The 20,865-nt window shown below is 38.5% G+C and overlaps 2 protein-coding genes across 2 annotated transcripts in view; both read left to right on the forward strand.

Moving 5' to 3' along the window:
• Positions 1 to 20,865, forward strand: part of LOC143375655 (uncharacterized) — a 48,971-nt gene that overhangs the window by 12,597 nt on the left and 15,509 nt on the right. The gene's annotated exons all lie outside the window — the stretch shown is intronic.
• Positions 1,074 to 6,998, forward strand: LOC143375657 (endoribonuclease dcr-1-like). The gene is made up of 10 exons (XM_076825006.1): positions 1,074 to 1,122; positions 2,291 to 2,344; positions 3,931 to 4,108; positions 4,667 to 4,903; positions 5,007 to 5,295; positions 5,387 to 5,463; positions 5,545 to 5,648; positions 5,821 to 5,959; positions 6,030 to 6,160; positions 6,252 to 6,998. Exons 1-10 carry the CDS (start codon positions 1,094 to 1,096, stop codon positions 6,352 to 6,354), a joined length of 1,341 nt encoding a protein of 446 aa, XP_076681121.1. The 5' UTR covers positions 1,074 to 1,093; the 3' UTR covers positions 6,355 to 6,998.

Below are 20,865 nucleotides of genomic sequence, written 5' to 3' on the forward strand. Positions count from 1 at the left end.
TTAATATATATATATATATATATATATATATATATATATATATATATTGTATTACTTTTATCAATACTCGAGGAGGTACATAAACTGAGACGAAGTTTGCCTCTTACAAGTCAACAGATACATGTCCCCCAACACCCAACCTTACTGTTTGGCTCTTGTCCTGTAAACAAAGCCCCCACCCACGCGCACTTGTGTTGATTCGCGAGAGGGGGGGGGACTACGTGTATGTAAGTAGTGTGGACCCCAAATATAAAATCGTAGCTTCGGGTATAGGTATATTAGTTTCGGAGATATTAATAAAAATTACTATTATTTAATTTTTTTTTACAATATTTGAACAATGATTCGACAATAGTATAAGGAAGGACTTAGTTTTCTGTTGCCATCTGTGATAGAAACGATCAACTCGCCACCTGTTATCATTGTAAATGTACCCTAATCTCAGAACCAATGACTCTGCTTTGCAGTGACGAATCTGCGTCAAAAGTCTCTATCTATTCCTGAAATTTTGTCGTTTCCTCGTCACTGTAATAGGGCAAGTACATTTGGCCAGAACTGTACACATAACCCTCGCTTGACACCCATAGAATTCCCACGCTACACTTGTACCACAACAAAGCAAAATTCCGACGCGCCTCTCTTGCAAGTGTAGCGCGAAATTTTGCCTCTCTCGCAAGAATCGTGCGATCGAATTCGAGCCAAGCCGTTTGCAAGTTGCTGCGCCTGCGACAGAAGCAGATTTTATAGAAACTTTGCTACACTTTCGGGGACTATATGTATGCGTGAAGTGTGGTGTTTGAAGCTTGTACTGCGATATCATGTGCGATTTGTAATCACCCTGTCATTACTCGTAAATTGATACAATCGTTTAAACTTTTATGAATTCTATGCAATAGAACGCGGACTTCCCGCTTTCGTTTTCTTCTGGAACCTGTCGCTTGTGGCGCTGCAAAATGATTCACTAGAACCAGGAGAGATACTTATCTATAAAAGTATTGTTATTCATCTACGAGATTTAGTGTAGAAGTTCCCTCCGTTTCCTTCAGCAGTGCGCGAAACAGTGTAAATAAATACACAATCTTACAAGAAGCGAATGTTACATCTCGCGAAAATCAGTTTAATGTATTTAATTTATATAATCCTTTAACACAAGGAACGTGAGGATCGCGGCTGGCAAAGTGCTCGCGGTATTATAGACCAGCGTTTTTCTCGCAGATGGTAAGTATTTGAAAAAAAAAAATGAAAGAGAAAAACATTTCCTGTTTTGGTGATTATTTACTTTAGGGTTTCATCGCCGATTTTGATGAAATTTAGATATGTTTTAAAACTCCACATTCCGAACAACTTTTTTCTATACACGTTACCGCCGCTCGGCCTTAGTTTCCTAGATGTTCGCAAAAATATTTTGTAAATTTCTTGCTTTGGTTTTATAATTTGAGTTTTAGGTTAGCTTTGCTAGATTGAATCGACATAACTGCAAATACAGAACAGACACGCGAAATATCTCGTCTGTGGCTGTTTACAAACGGCATAGTGTTGCGGGATTGTATTATTATGGCTGAGTATGTCACGTGATATCGGTATAGGTATGGAGCTAGATTTCGGAGGGGGCGGAAGCTAATGTATGCGTGTAGCGGTAGTGTCCGACCTAATGTAACCTTGAAGGTCACAGTATACATACCTCATGGTTGAATTCGTCTTGACAGTCGCTTTCACACTATTTTTGTATAAAAATATATACAGTAAGGCTGTTCGAGTACTCGGAAAAATTTCGAAAAAAATTTTTCCGAGTTTTTTTTTCGAAAAAATTCGAGCTACTCGGTTTTATTTGAGCCTATCGGTTCTTTCGAGCTACTTGGTTTTTACGGGTACTCGGCTCGGCTCGGTCCGAACTTCAAGCTACTAGAATATTCGAGTACTCGGACAGCCTTAATATACAGCATTCTACTAAAAAAATTAACATCACCTGCGTGTCTCAGAAAATATTACGAACGCAAAAAAATTGACATACCGTATTATGTTGGGTATAGAAAACAGGACATTTTTTCCTGTCTCATTTCCTCGAAATACTTACCACTTGCGAGAAAAACGCTGGTCCGTAATGCCGCAAGTACCCTGTACATTTCGAAGCATTGGAAATATAAATAATTGAATTACTAATTAAATTGTACTAACTTTTGTTTGAGATTCTTACCGGTTCGAGTAGATTGTGCTTGTATTAAACAATATAAGTAACATTCTGATTCATTACATGCACATATGATATAAATACATTTGGCCTTTTATTTAGGACTATGGAGGGCAACAGTGATGAATTTGTAGCAAGGCCATATGAAATTGATAAGTATGAAATTTCACTCAAGCAAAATACTATTATATGTTCATAAAACAAATAAGGGGGGATGCTCGTATAACAACTCCCGAAATTTATGATTTTTTTTTTAAAAAACTATTGTTAATTTTGCATCAAACTCTTTTGAGATATAAGTAGGCATCTTTAAACTCATAGATTTTTTTTATGTCGATCTATCTTATTATTTATTAATTATTATGGAATCGTGTTAACCTCTTCGACGATGTTAGCGTCAGGTGTAGCACCTGTCACAGTCATCTGCTTGCAAAAAGAAGAAAATTTTCTTAAAGTTAAATAATTTACGCTGGGATTGGACCTAAAATTTTAATTTTAGTTTTTATTTATAATACGTTTTTCGTCGATATATAGAAAAATTTGTTTAAGGAAAAAACTTACTTTTTCTTTCAAGCGCTATAACTCTTTGAATTCTTCATTTTTTTTCTCTATAAAGTGAACCAATCCCAGGGTAAACTATCTGACTTTAAGAAGCTTCAATTTTTTTGCAATCAGATGACTGTGATAGGTGCTACACATCCCGCCAACAGAAGTTACATTATCGAAGGGGTGGACAATATTCCACAATAATTAATAAATAATAAGAAGGCTCGACATAAAAAAAATATTTTCTGCAAGTTTAAAGATGCCTCCTTATATCCCAAAAGAGTGCAATCCAATATCACCAATAGATTTTTCAAAAAAAATCTGAAATATCAGTCACTTTTGGGGCTGTTAGACGAGAATCCCCCTTAAGGGGTAATGCCTAGTCAGGCGGTCGAAAAGAGGCGAATATTTGTGAATTTTTTTTGAAGAAGCGGAAGCATATATTTTACAAAACTTTTTGCGTTTCAAAGAGCAACATTTAAAGAACATTTGGTAATTTTTTCGTAGAAAAATATTTACGTTTATAATAAAATAAAAAGCGACATCCAAGAAGCATTTTTAAAAATTTGGTTTTGCGGTGAGCAGTGCCATTCGGAACCAGATTATCTAAAATCAGAAAACAAACAAGATTTCGTTAGTATATTAATGTATCCTCAGGTTGACGGAGAGAATTTTCCGAAATATTAAGTTAAAACAACATGGCAGCTATTTAAAGTGGAAATCCTGATTTTTTCGCGTAATCTTTGCAGGAAAAAATCAGGATTTCAACTTTAAATAGCTGCCATGTTGTTTTAACTTAATATTTCGGAAAATTCTCTCCGTCAACCTGAGGATACATTAATATACTAACGAAATCTTGTTTGTTTTCTGATTTTAGATAATCTGGTTCCGAATGACAGTGCTCACCGCAAAACCAAATTTTTAAAAATGCTTCTTGGATGTCGCTTTTTATTTTATTATAAACGTAAATATTTTTCTACGAAAAAATTACCAAATGTTCTTTAAATGTTGCTCTTTTAAACGCAGAAAGTTCTATAAAAATATACGCTTCCGCTTCTTCAAAAAAAATTCACAAATATTCGCCTCTTTTCGACCGCCTGACTAGGCATAACCCCTTAAGTGCGGGTATGGGAAGCTAGTAATCATGAATTACCGATTTGTTCTACTTCTTCTTACATATATTATGTTATGTGTAGACCATATACGAAAGGTGGGAAGCATACTGTATTTTTAGATAATACAGTAGGATTAGTCACACAACAGAGTATATATATTGCAAGGCTATCCGGATTAACCTGCGGTGAATTCAGTGTTGACAAGAATGGTGTTTTTTGGACTAGAGATATACGGGAAAAAGAGTTGGAAGAAAATCAGGTGATAGAGATTCATTATATTTTGTGTTACTTTTATAAATGTTATAGACATCACGTTAAACTTATTGCAATTTATATATAATTCAATGTCCCGTTTGAATCTCCCCTCGTAAGTATCTTAAAAAATATGAATTCGGAAAAATGTTTCCGGCGAAAGTTGCAGGTATCAAGCTGGTATTTGTTTGACCTTGCGATGACATTGAAAAGCACTGTCATGTCAACTTTGGAAGATCGTATCTCGGTAGTGGTTTGTGCCAAATACACAGGTGGGTAGTGTTTTGAAAACGTTTCAATGTCAGCTACAAGAATATGTAATAAAAAATAAAGATTCCCATTTGAAAAATGAAATGTGACCTTCACAGGGCTTATCATTTTCATCGCAAGGTCAAGGAAATATCAGCACGACATGTCACCCTCGATTCCTACAACTTTTATCTGAAACACTTTTCCGCATCATTCATATTTTTCGAGACATTTACCAGGGGACATTGAAATGAAACACCCTGTATAGACTGTCCAGCAAATCGAGGTTGTTTGTAATAAGAACATTGCTCCATAGGTTTTAGTGATGACCTCATCGATTTTGATCGATACATTTTGTCATGGACCTATATTTTTAAATAGAATAAATTTGTTAACTTCTGACGAATATCACAGAGCAGTGAACGATCGTCCAACGAGGCAACTCGCGCAACAATTTGAAAATTGCTCTAAAGATGAACCAAAAGTTTTAGCTTTGGCAGCTTCATCATTAAATTCTAATGTGAATTTGGCTAAAGTAGAATTGCCTGTTAAGGTACCTTATATATCGTTATTATTACACGTTTATTAAATAGTATTGTTTTATTCTGAACTATATCCTCGAATAAATAAAGCATAATGTTCGAGAGTCATTACAGTGTTTGGAAATAATATTTCATGCAAAAGTGGCCGCAATAAATCCAGCAATGCAAGTAAAAAATTATGCAACTCCAGAAGAAATAATCGTCGAGTACAATGAATACGATATACCTCATGTTGGAAAGCAGATAAACGACGCCATCAATGAAATAGAGTACGTTTTGAAAGTTATAGTTTTGAAGGGTTCTTTAAAGTGTATTACATCTAGCGAAGCATGCGGGCCAAAAACTGTGAACAGAAAGTTGGCATCCATACTAAGAGACATACAAGAACAATTTGCATATTCAGGTACAGGCATCGGATTTTTTAGAATTGTATTTATATGGATATAGCTATGCGTAGTTTATGTGCATTTCGTTAAATTTTATTTTTAACGCAGGAGTATATGGTGCAAGTAAAGCTGTTTTGCTCCATTTAATTCAATTAGAATGCATAAAAAATTATACCCAGGAAGAAGTATGTACAAAAGCAAAAGAAAGTGAATGAACTTCAACCCTGTAATTGTTGTATTCCATTATAACGAAGGGTTTTGTTTAGGAAACCATGAACGTTCTGGGATATTTTATTACAGAATTGACTAAATTTAGAAAGCTGTTGGAGGATGAAATGAAAGATGTTACAGATATGGAAAAAATTCACAAGTCAGTTAACTGTAGTTAATTGTATTTATTTTCATTAATTTGAAGCCTGTTTTCGATATTTCAACAGTATGAATATAACTTCGATAATTATTTCAATTAAGTTTTGAGACGTTCTGAATTTATGTTATACGACTTATTTTTCTACCTATTATTTTACAATATTGAATTTCAGGTATTCATGTGATCAGGTTCGAAAACTTTTCAGAGTATTAAAGAACTTCCGTGTTAACAAATGCACCGATGAGAAATTTTCTTGTATTATTTTTGTACAACAACAATGTACAGCAAACGTGCTATATCACATATTAAAGGTAAAGAGTAGCTTTAATATGCATAACTCGCATTCAATTTATAATTGCTCTATGATTCTTATCCTTCTAGAATTTATCTACACACGACGAAGAATTTAAATTTCTGCGATCCGACTTTTTGGCTGGCTTGTCAAACAACCCTTACAATAATTCTAGAGAATCGTTGTGCATCTCAAAATGGAACAGGGAGGTTTTAGGCAGGTACGAGGTCATTTATTTTTCGTGTTTTAAACAATAGGAAAGATGCACAGGTTTGTTTACTAAGCACAGTGTGAACATGAATTTTGTTTAGGTTCAAAAATGGTTTATCGAATTGTGTTATTGCGACAGATGTTCTGGAGGAAGGTATAGACAAACCAGCGTGTAGATTAATTGTAAGATATAATGGATATTAGAGCGGATATCCAAAGCAAAAGAAGAGCGCGATATGTAACTAATCAGTACATATTATTATTGCTAAGAAATGACACACAGTATTTAAAACGATATGAAATTTTTAAAGTGGCAAAGTGGCAGCATTTACGAATGTATGATTTACAGGGTGAGTCACATTACATGTCCACCCCACATAATTTTTAAGTGTGACATTTAAAAGAGCAGTGAATTTTCTATAAGTATTAAATTTTATTTGTCCTAAACCAAATAATAGTAACAGTTATATGGAAGTCAAGGACCATCACTTTTAGCACCTACTGTAACTAATTGTAGGGTAAATAGTAAGACCATGAACAACGTTTTTTTTTCAAATATCCCCCTAATTATTTCTTATACAGAATTCACTGCTCTTTTAAATTTATACAAAAACGTATGCATTCTTGATATCTCGTAACAAATATGTTATATAAAAAAATCGTTTCGGCATCATATGCTCCCTTTTATACCACGTAATTTCTGTATAAAACACTTTTTTGTAGGACACATACTTTAGAAGTTATTCAGGGTGGACACGTTATGTGACTCACCCTGTACAAGCAGACTTACATTATTTTTATAATTTTTTGTTACATCAGTTCAAGAAATCATTCATTTCTTTCCACTATTTTTAAGTTCTTATTAAATTTTTCTTTAAAAAAAAACTCTTTAAATCTTCCGAAAAACTTAATATTTCAACCAAACATATTTAATCCCTATACACATCTGTTACTAGGGTTGCCAACCGTACTATAATATATACTATTGTACTATATTTTCGTCTAGTCCACTATATACTGTTAGACAAAAAATATAGTACGTAAAAATACTATATTTCTGATACATCGATAAATTTCTACAATTTTTACTCATTTTTATATTTACGGCAACTTCAAAATTTGAATTTAACAAGGAGGATTTTTTCTATAATGAATATAAAGTGGCGGGAAGAGAGAAATCGAACCAGTGTATCTATCACAAAAAATGAGCTCCTCATATATGTTAATTTGGACTTTCAGTGCAATCAAACTTTTGAAATATTTGTGACAGACAATAAATTAATTAATAATGCAGAATATCATAAAAAACACACATTTAAAAAATAAGATACGTTTGTTCCAATGTGATTTTATTTTGTACCATTTTTCTCCGAGAAGTACTATATTCTTCCACAATGTACTATATCTTTTGTCACATTTGGCCGTAAAGTACTATATTTTCCCGGAAAAAAAGTTGGCAACCCTATCTAAAAAGATTTACACGACCTTCAGATAACAAGACCAGGCCAATCTTCCCACCACAAACGAATCCTTCAATTTCACAAATTTTCAAAAATTATTCCCCACACATTCCACCACACTTTGCAGCCTCGCGAGAAATCCTAAAAACATTCCCTTTCCGTGTAAAAAAAAAATCTCACAAACCACGTAAAGAAACCCAGAAAAAACCCAAGCGGACGACTACAAGGTCTAGAAGCCAACAAAGCGCCTACCCCCAGAGGCCTGTACCTCTGCTATAAATCATCGTAATCAGCTGACGGCGCGGAGCAAAAAGCGCGAAAGATTTTTTCACCGCGATGAAGGAACGTTTTCCTGGAGGCGCGCGCGGCAACCAAGGGAATGAAATGAAGACGTTCGAAGCGAACAAGAAAGGACGCCACGATCCCCGAGGTATCTCGGACGAGAGACAGGGGTATCCTGGGAACACAGCGCCGCTGCCACTGGGAGCTGCTTATGAAATTGTAATGGCGCACGGCTGAACGTTGATCAACGAGCAGGATGCATTGATTTTAATTTCAACCCGAAGAGGAGAACAGCCGTCTGCCATGCGACCAGGCGCACAGGTAGCACACCTACGAGGCCGCCGGTTGCTCTTGAAATCGGTAGTAAAGGGGTAGGAGGATGGGATCTTTGCGGAGGGAACTTGAACCTTCAACCGGGATAAAATTACTAGGGGAAGATTCAGCGTCGTGCATCCGATTCCAGGGACTGATAGCGACGATGGACGATATCGCACAAATCACCGGCTCACTTAACTACTATTCGTGCAAACCCACGGCTACGGGACTCAGGGGCTCCAGTTTACAGTAATTTATTAGGCGTGTAAACCTCCAGCTCTTGCCAGGGGTCGACGGCCTCGTCCCTCTCATCAGGAGACCTTCGCCTCCTTGCTTTTCCCCCCTTTCCCTCTGCGACGCTGCTGAAATCCGCTCGTCGGAGGAATCCCAAACCCCACGGAGCGATCGATCGCGATCTCTTTGCTGGCACATGGGCCTTGCAGACGAATGTAGTAGGCAGCAATAATAGGGAGTCTTTGCTGAGTGGTAATGCCTGAGTGACAGTACCCGAAAGGGAACTTGACCAAGGTAAAGAAGTTGAAAGAGGACGTAGAGATGTTTATAAATACCGATTTAGACTCCCTTGAAATATGTTGTAAAGATCATCATTCTGGACAATTTTCTCCGATACACATAGGTACCGAGATATTCGCCATAAAACATTGGTCGGTAGTTGGTTTGGTTTAGATTGTTTAACGGCACCCCTCGATTTTTGGGAGATTTACATACTTTTTTTATCTTAAATTCGAGTAACTCGAAATTCGTTAAACTCACTTTGGAGTCGAAGAAAGAGGCTAATAAGGGGTGGACAGGCTGTGGTAGACAGCGATTTTGATGAGCCTTGGCACGATTAATCTATGTTGAAAGTAAGTGGATAGGTGTCCCAGCGTTTAAGCCAATAGGCTTTAATAATAGAGATATTTACATTTAAATTATTAAACATTTCATGGGGGTCGTGAGGTTTTGGTGGGAAAAATCCAACACAACCCGGGTCCCCGGGGACTCCCCTCTGGAGGTACTAGGTACCAATAACGATACAAAGGGACGATGTGCAGTAGCGGATGTAACGTATGCGGATGAGCATTTGCCGCCTGGGTCCCTTATTGGTCAGGATCAAATACAATAACCCACATTAGTTACTGAAGCTGGACTACCTTTTCTAAATTTTATTTTTCTCCAGGGTAATCTTGGAAATAAAATTTCCTGAATTATTTTGGGTACGCTATCCACAAAGCTGTAGCTTGAAGGTCGAGACGTAGGAACGTCCCGCGCTCCCTTACTTTGGGAAAACCGGCATTCTCGTTGGTTGATTATACCTGATTCACTACTGCGAAACAGGAAGGAACTCCAGCTCCTAATTAGAGTGTAGTTTTCCTGGTCATAAATAAGTAAATGGAAAAGTGGCGAGGCAAACAGCGCACCAGCTTTGAATCGCTAAACTAACGGAGGGTTGTACCACACATCGCGTTGTGGAACTTATTATTTTACGAAGGCGAATCGTCACTTTTGATTTTCAAATTTGGAAATCTACATGTTTCTATGACAGTAAGAAAATCCAAGCATGTATTACCGATCTCTGTGTTTACCGTGTGGAGGAACTGATAATGTTTACTGATTAAGAATTATTTATATAAACTGTTTTCCAGTATTTTCTCCTGCTTTTTTATTCCCTTGCACACATTTCACAAAATTGCTTGATTAATTCCATTATCTGAACTAATGGAGTGACAATTGTTTGGATAAAAGAATTTTCAAATAATAACACTCACTGCTCTGACACTCATGTTTCTATATTTTAAGTGAAATACAACTATGAAGGCCAGAAGTAAGAGAATACTATAAAACAACGATCTTGCCAAAAAATTGACATATTTTATATTTGTGGTGCTGCTTCTTCGTAGTTCCAAAATTATTTATATCTCAAATATGAAATGGGATTGATACAGATAGATCTTATAAATTATAAATTCCATTAACGAATAGCGCATTACCACTAGTAGTATAGTAAAGAGAGTTCTAACACAAATTTGAGTTTTGTGTTCAATACACGTTCAGAGTGCTACGATAGACGTTCGATACACGTTCAGAGTGGTACGATAGACGTTCAATACACGTTCAAAGTGGTACGATAGACGTTCGACACGTTCAGAGTGGTGCGATAGACGTTCAATACCGTTCAGCGTGGTACGATAGACGTTCAACACGTTCAGCGTGGTACAATAGACGTTCAACACGTTCAGAGTGATACGATAGACGTTCAACACGTTCAGAGTGGTACGATAGACGTTCAACACGTTCAGAGTGGTACGATAGACGTTCAACACGTTCAGAGTGGTACGATAGACGTTCAACACGTTCAGAGTGGTACGATAGACGTTCGACACGTTCAGAGTGGTACGATAGACGTTCGACACGTTCAGAGTGGTACGATAGACGTTCGACACGTTCAGAGTGGTACGATAGACGTTCGACACGTTCAGAGTGGTACGATAGACGTTTAACACGTTCAGAGTGGTACGATAGACGTTCAATACACGGTCAAAGTGGTACGATAGACGTTTCATACACCTATGGCGCCAGTCAAAAGTTGCATGGTCTATTGAACGTCTATCATACCACTCTGAAATTTGGGTTAGAACTCTCTTTACTATACTACTACCACTGATTAATTACTCATGGTGATGACTCCCTGGAATTGTTAAGATTCATCACACACATATATCTCTCTAATATCCAACGCTCTCTCGTAGGTTAAAAAAACAAAGTCTACGTGGTTTATTCCAAAATTTGCCATTCTGGCCACACGCGGCTATAATAGTGTTAGATGTTAAGTTCGCCCATGAAGGGGTGAAGCAACAACACAATTCCAGTGTACAAATCTCTCATTACCCTATGACTACTTCGAGAGAAGCAAAGGTTGAAGAACCTATTTGCATATTAATCGTTTAAACACTAATTAACTGCCTGTATCGAGTAACACCCACCCCCCATGTGTTCCAAAAACTGATGAACCACCCAAACGTAAGTACTTTCGGGAAAATGAAATCGTGAATGTGTTGAACAGTGAGCAATAAATTGCTTCGCCTGATTTACATAAAACAGTGGACAATTATGAGTGTCAAGTCACTGTTTCACAATAAATTACCTCGCTGGCGTAAAATACGCGTCATTCCGATTACAGTTATTCGCAGAAACAGCAGAAGCCCCAGAACAGCGTAATTAAATATGCAGAAATTCACATCCGCGTCTTTGTCAGCTCTAAATCAGGATAAAGTGTAAAGGAAAGTTCTACGACCGCAAGTCACGCTAATTTAACACGTCCACCGCAAGCACTACTGGCCTGTAACGTCCACAGTCTAATACTTTGCTTGGTTGGCTGCAAATGATACGTACCTACTACTTCCAGCCACGACAATGATCTAACAGTGCAATCGAAAGTGAACAAGAGAGCAAAATTACAAAGCAGCTAATCGGCCACGAGCTGTGGAGCCGAACGAAGGGGCTAATAATACGTGCAAGAAACAGAAAAATCGAAGTTTGTTTCGTAACTAGGTACTAGCCACCAATAACTTCTCACAAGGGAACATCCCGAACTCGAAAATTTTAAAAATTCTGAAAGTTTGTGAATATGTAAGGAATTTTCTCCCGATTATCGCGCAATTTTTGTTTGCTTCCCAAATTCACTCTAAAGGGGTGTAATTGACCCCCGAAAATCCAGTTCTTTTCCGAATTTCTGCTATAACTCGCAAACTGTAAAATAATTTTCTTACCAAAAGCTAGATCTAATTCAAAGAAGTAACTTTTGCCTTGGAACTTTTTTTCTATCTCTTACAGTTCGGGAGTTATAACACAAAATCGGAAAATAGCCGAATTTTCAGGGGTTAATTTCACCACCTTCTAGTAAATTTGGGTAGCAAACAAAAATTGCATTGTAATCAGGAGGAAATCCCCTACATTTGCACAAAGTTTCAGAATTTTTTGAATTTCCAAATTCGGGATCTTGATTTCAAGAAGGAATCTATCAGAACAATACTTAGAAATAGCAATGTTGCTGTTTGTTTTTATTGTTTTCCTATATTTTAAACAAGATGGCGTTTCAAGCTTATTTTTACTTATATGGCCCAACAAACACTATAGTCCCAATTTTTTTTGTTCCCTCCCCTCTACTTCGGGGCCCAGCAGCAGCAGCACACCGGGAGAAAGGTGGTGGTCACCCATCTTTCCCCAGTACACCGCCCCGTGATGCTTAACTTCGGTGATCTAACGAGACCGGTGTTTTCCATCACGGCTACGGCCACTGGTAAATAACGATGTACATAACTGCATTGAAAACATCCCCTAATACCAGAGTTCCTGCATAATTAAGCACAATTGAAGTTCAATCTACGAGGAGTAATTAACGAAGAATGTTAAAAGAATTTTCTCAAGACATGAAACTGTGTAAACCAAATTCCTCGCATTTGCATTTGTATCGTGTACGTTCAGCAAAGGCTTCTCGTAACAAAGGAGGATCCACACCTATAATTACGAGGCGTAAGTAGCCATTGAACAACAAATTTCATGCCCCCCCAAAGGATCGTAGCTACAGAACAAGGGATCGCGAAGATCGTTTCGACTGATGACCACGCGGACTTATTGAAAACTGTTCAAGGAAACTGGGCCAGACAAACTACACCCAACGCATCGTTATTTGTTCGTGGCTCTAATAGACGATCGCCGCGAAGCAACAATATATCGCTGACGCGCCCTCGGCGGTGGCTGGTCATTCTTGATTTTTAAATAACGGTCATTACGCGGGTATAGCCTGCCATGAACGTGCAGCTACAAAATGGACGACGATAAAAGGGAGACGAACCGTCCTGGTTTCGATCTATCTGTCTGCGATGAACTGTCCAATTTACAGGGAGCGATAGCATCTATAAAGAGCAACCTTCGAACCGAGATGAGTCCCAGTGATTAACCTGTGGTGTTTTTCGTTTTCAGTGGCTGACTTAAAGCCTTTTCGTACGAGGCATTTTTTTATACATTTTCTGTATTTTTCCTTGTTTTTTATAACTAATACTGTCTGTTTTTAACCCTTATACGGAATTTGTAAAGTTACATGATGAAGTAAATTTGGGTCAGATGGGCCCAATATCATATATTTATGAGAAACGAGCATACAAAAATAAAACTCAGTTCATTTAATTATTACTGCTTAATATTTTGAGAACTTATTACATATGTACAATTAAAAATTAAAAAAATTTAAAAATTAAAAAAAATTATTATTGACGAATTATTATTAATTATTTAAAATATATATTAATTATTTATTATGGAGGAGTTTTAGTGCAAATAATATGTTAGCAAAGGAGGGATTTGAAATCCGATTTTTTTTGTCAAAATGACCCAATTTCGATATAAGAAAACTTTAATAGCATTGTTAGGTAACATTATTTGTGGAAACCAATGGTGGACGGTGGGAACAGCAACCTGGCGTCAGCGTAAGTCGGGCTTAAGTTTCTGTAGAAATCCATCAGCGCTGGGGATGTGGAAATTGTTTCGGAGAAACTATTCTAAATTGCAAGTGGCAGTCGGGGCTAGGAGCACAATAGCCCTTTAACCAGAAATAAGTGAGCGTCGACCTGAAAACCCGGCTAACGTGAAATATCAGGAATCTGGTTGAACATCGTAAAATCGTTGAAAACTTGGAAACATTCTGAAAGGAGAAAGAAAAGTTTTCCTTGGCAGATTACATATCTTTTTAATCAATTTTTCAAATTACGCGCTAATACTTTTGGATCATATTCTGCATAAATAAAACGAAGAAAATATTTAAAAAAACTTCATTTTTTCAAATTCTAAACCAGACTCAATTCCTAAAGGGATATTAATCTCAGAATTCATTGTGTGTATCGAGATATATTCAGAGTGTTTCTTGAGGGATGATGACGATACTGTAAGTTCTAAGATTTTTTAATTCCACTTTTTTATCTTAATTTACAATTGATTTATCTTAGTGAATCGATCATTATTATCGTTTCAAAGATATAAATATTAAATAGACTGGAAAATTCTACTCGTTCCCAGATTTCTTAACTCAAAATTATCCGATAGTTTTTGGAAAGATATAAGCAAAAAAACTATAGCGGAGAACCCACTAAAAATCGAACACCTAAATAATTTCCTCAGTTCAAAAGTTGTAAGAAATAACCTAGTCATAATTTGAACTAGAATATTGCAATCCAAATATGGCTAAAGGAACATGCTATCAAAATCTTGTATTTTCTATCGAATTTTTTTCGTTTGGAAAAAATTAGACCGTCGTTTCAGAGACCAGCAACCTCCATTATGGCAAAAACGAACTTAAACATAATAGTTCCACCATCAACACCCTAACTTACTGCTTAAATTTTCTACGCAACACTTAATACGCGACAATTAGTATAAGATACACAACTTAAAAAGCATCAGTTAGCCCTTTGAATGCGGTCGACGTATATATACGTTCTGTATATTTTAATTGAATCTGCGCGACGTATATATACGTTCTGTATATTTTAATTGAATCTGCGCGACGTATATATACGTTCTGTATATATTGATTTAATCCGGACGACGAATATATACGCTCTGTATATTTGGATTGAATCCGGGCGACGTATATATACGTTCAATTTATTTTGATTGCATCCGGGCGACGTGTATATACGTTCTGTATATATTGATTTAATCCGGACGACGAATATATACGCTCTGTATATTTGGATTGAATCCGGGCGACGTATATATACGTTCAATTTATTTTTATTGCATCCGTGCGACGTGTATATACGTTCTGTATATTTTGATTGAATCCAGGCGACGTATATATACGTTCTATATATTTTGATTGCATCTGGACGACGTATATATACGTTCTGTATATTTCGATTGAATCCAAGCGACGTATATGTACGTTCTGTACGTTCCGAAACTGTAAAGTTTATTCGCAGTTTCGTTGCGAAGTTTTTGTTGCGAATTTTTGTTTCGAAATTCCCCAGATTCAAAGGGTGAAACGATTTCCATAAAATATTTCGCGGCGAACGCGTATCGATACTCCGAATACCAGAAATTACAGCAGCGGTAACAATAAGAGGCCGGCACGAGAAGCAACACGAGGCCAGGCACGAAAGCATTGAAATCGCGGGAGCAGGCTGGGGCGTTTAAAAGTCCCGTATCCTAAAAAGAAGATAACATCTGGAGCTGCAAGGGCCATTGTCCATTTCATTGAAAAGGCCAGGCCTCCTTTCACGGGCCGCAGAAAAATCTGAATCAGAATTAATTCCTGAAGAGCGTTACAATGTGACGTGGGCCCTGCAGGCGCACCTGGATCGCGCGAACATCTGGTCCCTCGAGGGGTAACAACCTTAACCACGGTTTCCTCCGTGATCCTTGAGACCATTTACAGTTCCTAGACAGGCCGTTGCACGGCGCACGGCTTTATTCAGGCCCTGCGCCCAGAAAGCTCCGCCGAGACACGTGCTGCCAATGCGTCCGCAACGACCCCGTTCCGTTTCGTAACGCGCGTCGGCGCGTGCGCACGAATGCGTCATTTCCGATTACTGAAAACCAGCACGCGATGAATTAATGCTGGCTGAATCACTCGAGCCACATTCACCGCTTATCACCTCCCAAGTTTTTCACTCTGTGAGAGGGGGTGGGTCCATAGGCGTCTGCAGGGGCAGGGGAGGCAGTTGCACCCTCCTGATTTGAGAAAAACCGCGTTTTTTTTTTAAAAACTAATCTTTATTAAGTTTATACTAAAAAGGTGAATATTTTTAAATTTAAATTTTGTTTTTTTAGAACTACTTTTTTTTCTCCACCGCCACTGTTTCTCAAAGTTGCCCATGGGTGAGTCGAAAGGACTGTATTCTTATCTAAATTCTTTATCTTCGAGTTTAAAAATTTACCAAATTGTGTTGCATTGATGTTTAAATTAGAAATGGTTTACAAATTTAAAAAATGGGTTTGTTATAATATTTTTAATGAGTTACATTCTGTAATTCGTACCTATTGATCTCTGCACTTTACTTTTTATCAACTCGTGGTTTTCAGAAAAATAAAAGATTTTTGCTGGTAATAAAATTGACTAATTTTTTAGGCATTTCCCTTCGAGTTACTCATACCGTCAACCTACATTTAGGGGTGTGCTATTAGTTGCAAATTAGAAAACGACTAATTTCGTACTTCCTTTGCCAACAGTTTTAAAAAAGGGATTTCTTCAGATGTTGACTAATTTTCGATGCTTCTCAAAAAGTAGTACCCCAGGACTACTAGTCAAATAATTGAAGATAATTAATTTGTTACATTGACCCCCAAATAGTGCTGCAAAAAATATCAATGTTCGAGGCATCAGTATCCATCGTTCAAGGAGTCTCGCAAGTCCACCTGCCTAATCTCCATTTTCCACACACGCAGGTCGAAAACGTCCCGGAAAATTTCCCTTCAATTAAAAGAACGCGGAAAACGAGCGAACGAGACGCAAGCTGCATTGTCTCCCCCGTTGACAATGGCTCCGACGCAGCTCACCCTCGGTCCTTTCTCAGAGCGAACGCCTGCACTTTGAATAATTAATCGGCAAAGCTGTGTAATTACATAATTAATGGCGTAATCTCGCGAAGGCGTATCCTAATTAGCTGTCGAGGAAGTTGACCCGCGGAAAGCAGCTGCTGCCGGGTTCTGCCGCGTGTTTCCCCTTGCTCGGCCCGGCTTTTTCAATGGACTTTTCCGACGGATACGACAATCTGGTCGATTGCGATCTGAAACGGCGTGGGCAAGTCGCATTAACTGTGTCGGATACGCGCGTGGAAATGGAAAGTGGAGGAAGAACGCTTGTGTAATTCTTTGTTGATTACGAGGAGTACGCGTTCGCAACGTTTCTTTTCCGGAGTACACGCTCTCCGGTATCCCGAGCCGAGTGTACCGAACGCGGCACGAGAAATCGCGTTTAATTCCCATTGGAAATTTCCGCTTTAAACTCATTCGCGATAATTCGCTAGCTCTTCTTTCTCGTCAACATTGTATTTTCCGCGGCAATTAATTTACAGCGGGCCTCTTATACCTGGACACCTTCGAATATTTCATTGGTAGTTGAAGCTGCAAAGAATTCCCCTTACAAAAGCTATTCACTTTGCAGAGCAAATTTTAATATCTACTTTTAAGTTACAACTACTTCTTGAAAGATAGAAATTTCCTGAATAAACGACAGAAATTTAGCGGGATCTGATACTAACACTAAAAATAATGAAATAAAAGGCTTTTCAGAGTGGTGATATTCGATAAATTTGTTAAAATTAAATACCTCCAGGTTTCCGCTCGGTTGTGAGTAATCAGAGCGTTTATTTCGATTACTAGGAATTTTTTTTCACGGTGGAGGTGTAAAGGAAATTTCAAGATCGACTTGATTTTTTAAAATTAAATGATATGCTTTTCACAACGTAAGAGCGTTTCTTAATAACGTAATACCTTCAGACAAGTTAAACGAGGGGTAATAAAAGGTCACACAATCCCACGAACAGTCGTAAATTAGTGAGGCCCATAGCGGATCAGATAACAGACGTAAAACTGGGGAAATTTTTGGGGCCCGGGGCTGTCAAACCTTCGAGGTCCTCATTGGTTGAAAAGCGTAAGAGGTGGCGTAAAAAATGTTGATAATAAACCTTACAATAAAATACTTAAACCTTTGAAAATTGAAATTTATTCTAAATAAAATTAAATCACAGTGAAAAATAATATTAAAAGAGAAGCCTCCAAAAGATATTTTAAAATATACTTTTAGTGAGATTTCTAATTATTTCAAATGGGAAGCAGCAAACAAAATGTCATTCTACCATTTTTTTACACGAATGGAAGGCTTAGACCAGGCCCCTGAAAAGTGGGCCCCTCTTGATACGGCATTGCATCTTTGCAAGCACACAAAATATAAATAACGAATTAGAAAATGTCTGAAGAGAATATTTGGAAAAGTCCCTACTGTATGTTCCAACGAAGAAAACCTAACCCACACCTAACCCAGACCTAAACCAGCAAGGAAAGCGCACGAGGTTAGGGTCACGATTTGGTTCAAATTTCGAATTTACCCCTGAATTCTGCACTTGATTTTCCCCAAACCAGCGGGCCACATAGAAAAATGTCGTCCAACATTTTCAATTTATTTTCGCACAAGAAATTATCTTTTACCTGGCTGTGTGCAGCACCGGTCCCCGCCCATCCCGTACAGTGCGCGGCTGTTGGAGCGATATTTTCCAGCCGATGGTACAGCACGCAAACTCGAAAAAGGACGCCGTTGTCCAAATGCATTCTCCGTGTTCGCGTAGCCGTATAAAAAACGAACGCCGCGACGCGCACAACAGAGAGGGATGGTCGAAGGAAGGGAAGCCTGGCCGAAGATTTAGGTGTCTCCGCGGATAGGATCGTCTGGAAGAACCGTGGTGGCATTCCAGGACGAACGATCAGCTCGCGCGCCCGCGCGCGCGGGCCTTAAAGGCCGGATTCGAGGGGCAGCATGCGTGCATTCGCATCGGGGCGGCATTCTTAAATCAATTAGCGACAACCAAAAGAACCAGCCGACCTTCGGTCAGCCAACCACTCGGCTACCGTGTCCCCGTTGCTGGGGCCCGCTGCTATTACCGCCGCGGGGCGTGCGCAAGCGCGCGGGCCTGAACGCGCGCGCGAGCCTGCTATCGTCTCGAACTTTGGAACGCTTTTTGCAGGCGAACCGAAACACGCCGGCGTGCATTTCCTTCCTACTAAATGGCTACATCCTTTGCCCTTCTACGGAAGACCACCGACCGCGAACACGGCGGAACGCGACCCTCCGATTTATTTCAAATCTCTAGAACTCTAGACCTACGTTTTTCCCCACCGAGACACCGAGCAATGGCTGGAACTAGGTTCGAATGGGGGGATATTGGGGTCTTGGGTGGAGATGGATGTCGAGAGCTGCTGCTTGATTTAATGCGATTGTAAATTTGATGAAATTTTAAATTCCTGGACCAACGCGTTTCCCCGCAGAGACCTCTAGCAATCGTTGAACATATCTCTGAATGGGGCATGTTGGGAGTAGAGTTGCCAACCGTACTGTAATATATAGTATCGTAGTATATCTTTGTCTAGTGCGCTATATACTGTTAGGAAAAGATATAGTACGTAAAAATACTATATTTCTGATGCAGAGATAAAATTTTACAACTTTTACTAATTTTTTTATTTTATGGCAATAATCAAAACATGAATTTGCAAATTTAAACTTTGAATTTTTGAACGCGGCTTAAAAGAAGTGTTGTCTCTCTATTCCCACCACTTCAGATTTTGTAGAGAAGATTTTTTCTGTAATGGTAGTGAAGTGGCGGGAAGAGAGAAACAGAGCAGTCTAGGTCTCATAAAAAATGAGCTTATATATGTTAATTTCGACTCTCAGTGCAATCGATTCTTTCACATATTTGCTAATATATTAATTAATAATGCGAAATGTAGTACACAAATATACATTTAAAAGATAAGATGCCTTTATTTCAATGTACTTTTATTAGTTTTATTTTGTACCACTTTCCTCTGAAAATTACTATATTTTTCACAATGCACTATATTTGAGGCAGTGAGAGCACAACGGACCAATCCACATTAAAAAAACTTTGTTTCCTATTATATATGATTAGTAAAGCCTATCGAAATACATTATTGCTACTAACTCAATTTCGAAAAAATTGTGGGGCAGTCCATTTCCTCATTTCTTATTGCATTTGGCCGTAAAGTACTATATCAGTGATCCCCAACCTACGGTTCGCGATCTCCAAGTGGGTCGCAAAGTGTTTTCTGGGGGCTCGCCACGGTTAATTTTAGTTGACGATTTTTAGCACTTGCTTATTTGCATATGGTTACATTGCCATATTCTATTAACGCTGTACCACTGATTTTTCACAAATAAAATGAAGCAAATATTTACCTTACCATATATGGGAGGAGGGGCCGCAGGTTATTTGACTACATATAAAAGTGGATCGCGACTCAAAAAAGGTTGAGAAACACTGTAATATATTTTCCCGAAAAAAGAAGAGTTAGGTTTGACTGTTTTACTCCGATACGTAGGTGGATTTTGGGACGCGCGATTAAATACGTGAATACGGTGTAATTAAAAATTTCCATCCCAACATTTCTCCTTCGGATTCTGAGGAGTGGTCGCAACCTTATTTCGAGCATCGATCGTTACACAGTTACCGTAATTCCGCATGGGCCGCGGAGTCCATCAGTCCCGAAGAAGTTTGTGAATTAGCGCAGCATAACAGAACAGCGTGTTACGGCGCGTTATTTGCGATCCGCGAAACGAAACGGAAAACGCGAGGCGCGGCGAGCGTAAAATTGGCGTTTGCCAGTAAATCATGCGCGCGCGTACACGCCCATCGTCGGAACGTAGCCATCGGGACCGCTGGTTCCCGAAGACGTAGCGTGGAAGCCCATTACGAATGACATAACGGCAACCGTGGATCTCGCGCGTCGACCAGTGCGAACGAGGCAAAACACGGGTAATAGCGCGAACCGCGGTAATACCTGGAACTAGATTGATATTTCGCTTCTTCGACGGAGTTGTTGTGGTCGATTCCTAGATCGGCGACGGGGGGACAGATCGAACGAGGTC

This window comes from Andrena cerasifolii, chromosome 13 (assembly GCF_050908995.1).
Source record: "Andrena cerasifolii isolate SP2316 chromosome 13, iyAndCera1_principal, whole genome shotgun sequence".
NCBI lineage: Eukaryota > Metazoa > Arthropoda > Insecta > Hymenoptera > Andrenidae > Andrena > Andrena cerasifolii.

Excerpts from the sequence above, each read along its gene's own strand:
- LOC143375657 (XM_076825006.1), top strand. The coding sequence starts at position 1,094 with ATGTTACATCTCGCGAAAATCAGTTTAAT. Across the intron at positions 5,296-5,386 it reads AGAACAATTTGCATATTCAG|GAGTATATGGTGCAAGTAAA; the intron begins GTACAGGCATCG and ends TTTTTAACGCAG. Across the intron at positions 5,649-5,820 it reads GATATGGAAAAAATTCACAA|GTATTCATGTGATCAGGTTC; the intron begins GTCAGTTAACTG and ends ATTGAATTTCAG.